This window comes from Hippocampus comes, unplaced genomic scaffold (assembly GCF_001891065.2).
Source record: "Hippocampus comes isolate QL1 unplaced genomic scaffold, H_comes_QL1_v1.1 scaffold486, whole genome shotgun sequence".
In the NCBI taxonomy this organism is placed as follows: domain Eukaryota; kingdom Metazoa; phylum Chordata; class Actinopteri; order Syngnathiformes; family Syngnathidae; genus Hippocampus; species Hippocampus comes.
The window spans coordinates 135,008-142,721 of NW_017805138.1; the positions used below are offsets into that span (position 1 = coordinate 135,008).

At 41.9% G+C, this 7,714-nt stretch overlaps 1 protein-coding gene across 2 annotated transcripts in view; it reads right to left on the reverse strand.

The window, feature by feature from the left end:
- Window positions 1-538: 538 nt before the first annotated feature.
- The window catches only part of LOC109514258 (cryptochrome-1-like), a 26,431-nt gene continuing 19,255 nt past the window's right edge, over window positions 539-7,714 (reverse strand). For both annotated transcript variants that reach the window (XM_019867186.1, XM_019867185.1), the window contains 3 exons: window positions 5,430-5,510; window positions 4,940-5,061; window positions 539-2,468 (listed from right to left, as the gene is read on the reverse strand). In XM_019867186.1, coding sequence (XP_019722745.1) covers window positions 2,460-2,468; window positions 4,940-5,061; window positions 5,430-5,510 — 212 coding nt within the window. In that variant the 3' untranslated portion in view covers window positions 539-2,459. The remainder of the gene's footprint in view (window positions 2,469-4,939; window positions 5,062-5,429; window positions 5,511-7,714) is intronic.

The window sequence follows — 7,714 nt, forward strand, 5'->3', positions numbered from 1 at the left end:
CTTGTCTCACCTGCGCCACCAGAAGACGGACTGCGTAGTCGTTGTGGCAGGCTAATAAGACCACCGGTGAAGTTGTCATTTTGATTGCCCTTCTGGGTGTTCGGGGGGCGGGGGGGGGCGCTGTAGGGGGGACACTAGGACCATGCTTCTCATCCAGCAGGCATGTAGTAGGGGGCATGGTTATGTGAATGTTTTAGGTGCAAAGTTGGAACTGTTCAGATCGTGGAATAAAGACGTGTTCTACAGTCAATCACGTGTGCTCCTTCCGACTGCCACAATGTACTGCTCTTTTCCTCCTTCCATTTCAAACCAAGCTTTACTTTCCGATCTCAACCTCCAACACGGCAGAAAAATACATGACCAAAAACTGCCAATTGAGGCCTTGAATACCAATTCTGCTTTTTCTAAATAGGTTCCCGATACGGCATTTGCATTGCTGGATGATGCCGTTTTCGGGCAGTAGGCGGGGTACACGAACTGGTTGTCAGCCAATCGCAGATGGTGCCAACATTCGTAAAATAATTCAAAGGAAAGCATGCCGCGCCGAAACCGTTTTTATTTGCTGTCATGATAGCGATCAATTACAAACAAACAAGGCCTTTCACATCACAAAGCAGGACAGAGAACAAGCACCAGTTTACGGACACAGTCGATGGCATCGGCAGAGGAATTTCGCGCCACGCCCCAGCCCCATTTCAGGCGAGACACTGAGTCAACTGGGGAAATGAAATGGACGCGTCTGTCATTCCTCCACCGTTGTGTGATACTGGGCTGCGGGATGACAAAACTAAAAGAAAAAACATTGACTTTCTCTTTCAATGCAATTAAAGCTACAAAATCTGTTTAAATTCTCAAGAAGAATTATGATACAGATAGTACACAATAGTTCGACAACCCCCCCCTCCTCCCCCCAAAAAAGTCTCTAGAAATCGCAACATGATCTGCTGCTGCCCCAATCTGCATTTTTTTGGGATAAAACTGAAACAAACCGTAAGTAAAAAATGCGATGCAGGGTGAAACATTCTGTGTTGAACATTTTGTATGACTAAGGATATGATATGCAGTATGTAGCATTATCATATCTATAGGTTATCAACAAAACAATCGGGTTTCGATACTAAGAAAAGCGCCATGAAGAAAACACTTGATTTGAAGAACGCAATAAGACTTATGTCCCATGTTGGCCTCTGGGGTATTGTTACAGACACACTGAAGCTGATCCGTGATCCAAATACAAGTCTGATGCGTGTTCTGCACGTCAAGTCTCATTGTAGGGGCGGGCCATTGAATCCAATGTATCCCCCGCCCCAGGTGGCTGCAGATTGGGGCGCAGAGCAGACCTGTTGAAGTGTCCTTTTGAATGATCATGAAGCGTGTTTTGTGGAGCATAAACATCATCTTGCATCAAACATGGGGGCGGGGGTTGAGGGTGGGGGCAGATGTGCATGTCCTTGGGTTCGATTCCGAACCACAGCAGCGGACTTTCCGATGTATCCACAGAGCATCCAGGTCGCCAATGTCAGCCAGGTTTGCTATTGGTTGGATTCTGGCACCATTCCTACAGTGTCAGTTTGGAACACACTCGAGATATCAATAGTCACACCTTGCGCTGTTGTCGTCCTTCATCGGGAGGCTGGACTTGATTGTGAGGAATGTTTGTTTCAAGCACAATTTGTCTATTTTTCTCTCTTTTTTTTTTTTGGTTGTTTTATTATGAAACAGTAGAAAAAAGGGAACCTTGGAGATGATCCTTGTCCTTGAAAACATCTTAACAAGTGGGGGTCTGTGAACAGTTTTGTGTTGATGAAAATGGTGCACAGGCTCAAGTGTCACTGGTCTTCAGAACGTTTAAGTGACAACATCAGGGGAACCACCGAGTTGGAAATGTGACAGGGCAAAGATCCATAAAATACTCACTTGAAAAAAAGTGACATCACCGGGAGGTGGCAAAAGCTAATTGTTCATGACTTTTTGAAAGGGTTTAGAAAAAAATTGTTTGGGGTTCTGTAGACAGTTGTGTATCAATACCTGGCATGTCTAATTTTTCATTCGATCAGATGAGCCAAACTACACAAACACATCATCCTATGTAACCCAATATTGCTGGTAGCTGCCAAGATCATAGACGTGAAAAAGTATTTTATGTACATAAATATTGATAAGGCGCAGCAAAAAATGGTGACTTGGTACTCCCATAAATGAAGATAATTATGGGCACATTTGCTAGGGTTGTCTTTTTTTTTTTTTTTTGCTGTACTTTTATTGCAAATAAATAGATGTGTTTTGTTTGTTGATATTTTTTGCGGGTCTGAAAATGACTGAGGTCAGAGGTCGCCACACTCCCTTGGAAAATCTGAGCCTTGAATCACATTTTCACCTTTGTGTTCACCCTGGCAGTTTTTGACTGAGAATGTGTGTTACAGTGGACCAATGTCGACTTCTTCTTGTGTGACGTCCTTTTAGGTGGTCTGTAGGACACAAAGCAACACAAGAAAAATTTGAAGACTCAAAAAGGCATTGTTCTAGCCATGTACTGATCCAATGGGCAAAAATGGAGTGGCTCAGCATTAAATTAAAAAAAAAATAAATAAAAAAAAAAGGTTTCCTAAAATTTTCGGAGCTGCACATTGTATCTGTTTCTTAATTATTGTGATTAATCATTAACATGATCGTTGTCATCACAAAATGATTAGCATCATTTATTAGGGATATAATTAAATATAATTTGAGCAAATTTGTTATTTTAGAAGTGTGTATGAAACTGTTGGACTTTTGTATTGACCATTACCCCAAAAGTTGCTCTCGGGTTTAAAAAGGTTGGTGACTGACCCCCTGCCTGCTGTGTATCATGTACTATATATATATATATTTTTCACAGGAATATGTCATCGTGGAAGACTTTTTTTTTTTAATCTAATATTTCAGAGTTTTTCTGCCACTGAAATTTAACGATACACTGTACTTGCTGCCGATATGTTAGCCTGGGGCATTTTGTCACAGCTCCAGCAGGATTTTTATTTCTTTCCTGTTCTTGCCCTGGAAACGTCTTTGGTTGTACGTTTACAGTTATACCATGAATATGAGGGTTGTATAACACTGATTTTGACACCGTTAGTTTGAAATTAACGACATGAATATTCCAGTTTTTCTTTTTTCATCAACCTTATTTTATTTCTATTTTTCTATTTCGAATAGACCAGGGATTGCCCCCATAACCTTGCCCCCCAACCTATCTGTCGGACCTTCTTCAAATTTCTGTTCCGTCTCGCTCCCTTAGGTCCTCAGCCTCCCTCCACCTCTGTGTACCCTCTGCCCGTCTCAGCACGATGGGGTGCAGAGCTTTCAGCCGCTCTGCCCCCAAACTCTGGAACTCACTCCCACCCGACATCCGAAATATTGACTCTCTTCCTATATTCAAAACTCATCTTAAAATCCACCTATTTAAAATTGCATACACAGTTTAAACTCATCGCTTTTATGATTTATAATTTTATCTGTGGTTTTATTGCTCTTTTGATTGTAAAGTGTCCTTGGGTATTTTGAAAGGCGCTTATAAATAAAATGTATTATTATTATTATTATGATTATGATTATTATTGTTATTATTATTATTATTATTAGCAAACCTTTTTGAAACTGGGAGCTACTTCTGGGGTACCGATTAATGCCAAGGTCTATCTACCAGTTTGATAGTATACAACTCTAAAATAACAAATTTGCTCAAATTACCTTTGCACGTTATTATTCATAATTAATGAGAAGACACTGATCATGGTGATCGTTTCTCACAAGAATTACAAAACAGATAACTATCAATAGACAACACTGTATTTTTATAAATTGCTGCCATTGTTTACCTTGCCAAACGATCACTTCTACAACATTCCGAGAAAATGTCCCATCACTGGTGAGCTATTATTAGAACGGGCCCACAGGCTACTCATATGGTCCCCTGAGGGCTACCTGGTGCCCACGGGCACCACATTGGTGACACCTTACTATCGTAGTACAGTGCAGTATTAGCTAACTAATGCCAATGTAAACATAACAGATATTAAAAGGTTGCATATTGTTATGTCTCTTTCATGTTTTTTTTTCCTAGGTACAAAAACATTTAAATTGAGGATAAATGTATCCTGAAGACAAATGCGTCTGAGGATTCCTTTAATCATTATCGTTTGCATCCTGCTACGGTACGTGGGATGGGAAGAAGATACGTGTTCATTTTAGACCAACAAACCCCGTACATTCATTCGGCATGGTTAGTGAAATGCAAACGTTTTGGAACTGAAAATGAGTCCTCTTTCCTTTTACTGATGGATTCCATGAGTGAACACCACCACAGTTTTGCATAGTTAGTGTTTTGAATCTTTCGCTGTGAGCACAGCAACAGCACATTTGCATAGAAGCCCCGCCCCCAGCACCTCCCCCTCCCTAAAGTGGTTGGTGGCCTGGCCATAAATATTTGTTGGCACAGCAACAACCACAGCCCCTTACACATATTCAAATACTCTGATATTCAACGTGGGTTTTTTTTTTTTTTTGTAATGGATGGAACAACTTGTTGGTTTGTATGAATCGTCATCTTGTTGTATTGTTTAGGATTTAAAAATAGCGACCAAATCGCAAAGTTGTCAATAGTAAAATAGCTCCCCTCTGTTTGCAGATATTCTGTTAAAGTTTTGAACTACAGAACCTGCTTAGATCAGACAAACAAACAAAGTGGCAGCCCTGATGTAACTGTACAAAAGAACATTGTTGAAAAACATTCGGTCTATCTTAATAGTCATCTGATCAGGTTGTCATTTGTTTGTGCAGAATCCAATGAAACCTCCATTTAGCTCCTCGGATCCCACGTGGCAATCAATGTTCAGTCACTGATGTCACATGTGACAAATGTTTAAAAGCCTTGGCGTAGGCCTGCACTCTCGCAACTGACCTCTGCACTGTGCCTCTGCATCTTGTGGCCTGAGCAAGATGACGGATCTTCCTCCCCCGAACATTCACGTTCCATTTCCCGTTCGCGTTTTCCTGTGATGCCGCCTCTGATGTGAGCCAGTCCTGAAAATAAAAAAGTTTGACAGTGTGACCCTCAACAGATTCATTTCCATATCTTCCTATGTGAAAAAAATGTGCTCAAACTATCTTGCGACACACACCGAGGGGAACAAGCAACAATTAAAATGGTGAATACAATATACAGCAACAACTGTAAAAAACATCAGAGAGAAATCATTTCTATCTACTTAGTGTTTTATTGCTCCTTGACAAAAAGGGCGTTCCACGCGCACTCACTGGACAGCGGCAATATGAACAAAACGTATTTGGGCATATTTACACTTCCTCAAAGTATTTTCCATATGGCCCAATCACTTTGTCAGTTGCCATTTTAGTCATTGGTGACTTCTTTTAGTATGTGCCATCCCTACCTGGGTGCTGAGGCACAGCAAACTCATGGTACGGTCGGCTATTGGTGACGGCTGCGTTGTTTTCTGGCACTGCATGGTAACCTGCAGGACAATGTCAAAGATCACACATCCAACTTGCACGTCAAGATGCATGCTTGCTGAAGATGAGTCTCCCTCCCACTGTTCAATATTTCACTTGCCGGTGTGCAGAACCTCATTGATGAAGCAATTTCATTGTCCTTAAAAATGAAATTTGCCCTGGCTAGCCAGCGTGGATAAACACTGTCCTTATGTGGTTCGGACCGCTCCTCTAAATCACTAATCCTCGTCTCTGTGGTGGCAAATAAGCTACACTTCTGCCAAGAATTGTTATCACTAAAGGAGAACAGGGAGTGACTAATCATACAACACACCAAGCAAGACAAAACAGGAGAAGACGGAGAAACCATGGTGCATTTTTAAGTCTGGCTGGAACCATATTACACAGAGATGAAAGTGGACTTTCCTGAAAATTCTGGGGAAGGAAAGAAAGAAAGAAAGGAAGAAAGAAAGAAAACAAACAAATAAAGAAATAAAGAGACAATTCTTTTAATGTGTTACTGCAAAGAGCCTCACCCACATACACCTGGCCGATCACGCATGAATTAGTTTACACAAAACGCTATTCAAACTCGAAGTTCAAAGATTAATCATCCTTTTGCGTGCACACGTGCACCCATTGCGGCTTCCAATCTCGCCGAAATTTTGAAAACTCCAAGATATGGTGAGGTGAGATGGCGAGACGAGGGTATTACTGTTGTGGCGACGCCACTCGAGAGCGAAGCGCGCCTCAGCAGTAGAAAGTCCGCCACTCTGCTGTGCGTGCGTCAGCGCAAACATGTACGCAAGCGCGTCTTTTGATTTCAACCAATCAGCGCCGACGCAACCGACGTCACACACGACATACGACAACAGCTAAGCTAAGCTAGCCGAGACGACACTCGAAGACGGACGGACACGATTTTCTGCCAATCTGTGTTTCCCTTTTTGTCCAAATATATATTTTCTTACGACAACAACTGTCTTGTCCACGGCGTCTTTTATTCGTTCCACTGGAGTTTAGCAAGTGTGTTTATAAAGAGATGAAAATCTCTTTACTGTCACTAGTGTTAGTGCCTCACCATGGCTACGCTCGTGAAAGCAAAACAACGAACTCAAACGCGTGTTCGTTCAATGTTGTCAACTAATATCCGGATTAATTTTAGGCAAATTTTCCTCAATTCTCCGGAGAAATTTTCATCAACATTTGAAAATCCCGAAGACTTTCATCACTGATTACAGCAGAGAAAACTAGAGGGAAACTAATACACAGCAAGATGAGCAAAAAGACACACATCAATCAGCCAAACGAAGCATGTATGATTCCGTGTATAGCATATTAAAAATATATAATGGATGCACGTCTTTTTTGTGTTTGTTTGCACTAGTGCACCTATGTCAAAGTGCCGGCCCGCGAGAATGTTTTCAGTGGCCCCTGGGATGATATTGATTTATTATTAGAACCGGCCCGCAGCAAGCTGAGAGCCCGCAGATCTTTTACACGCACCAATACTATATTTCCCACAATGCAATGGCGACGCGCCAAGCAGTCGGCCGCTTTATTTAAATATTTATTAGTCTAGCAGTCGTTCCCATAACAGCGACATTAGCTTTCAGATACCCATCAAAAATTGCAAAACGGAAGGTGGACACTGAGAACCGGGGGTTTCCAACAAGGTGGGGGTCGAAGTACATGTTCATGGACGTAGCTGGAAAACTTGTTTGTCTTCTGTGCGGAGAAAGTGTGGCGCTATTGAAAGAGTGTAATCTGAGACGACATCATGAAACGAAACACGCGAACAAAAACAAAAAACATGGACATGGAGGGGGAAGGGGGATTTCATTAAAAACGGTATACTTAAAGTTTGTGACGAAGTTTGCCCCGAAAAAAAGCAACTCTTTTTAAACGTGAGCATTAGCAGAAACACAATTGCAGTGTTTCTGCAAAGATACGGCAGTGCGTGCTGCGCAGTTTGCCCCTTTCCTCCCCGACATAGTGGCCCCGCTGCGCATCCAGGCTGCTCAAACGTTGTCGAAAGTTTGGCAGCACATACGTGTGTGAACAACTATTTTCTTTGATGAAGCTGAACAAAACATCACACAGAAGTCGATTTACTGCTGAACACCCTCACTCAATTTTGAGGATTTGCTCAGCTCAGAGCCTGACCCCAAATATTGATGAACTTGTAGAAAAGTTAAGACACCACCGAGTATCAGCCTCAGCCTCA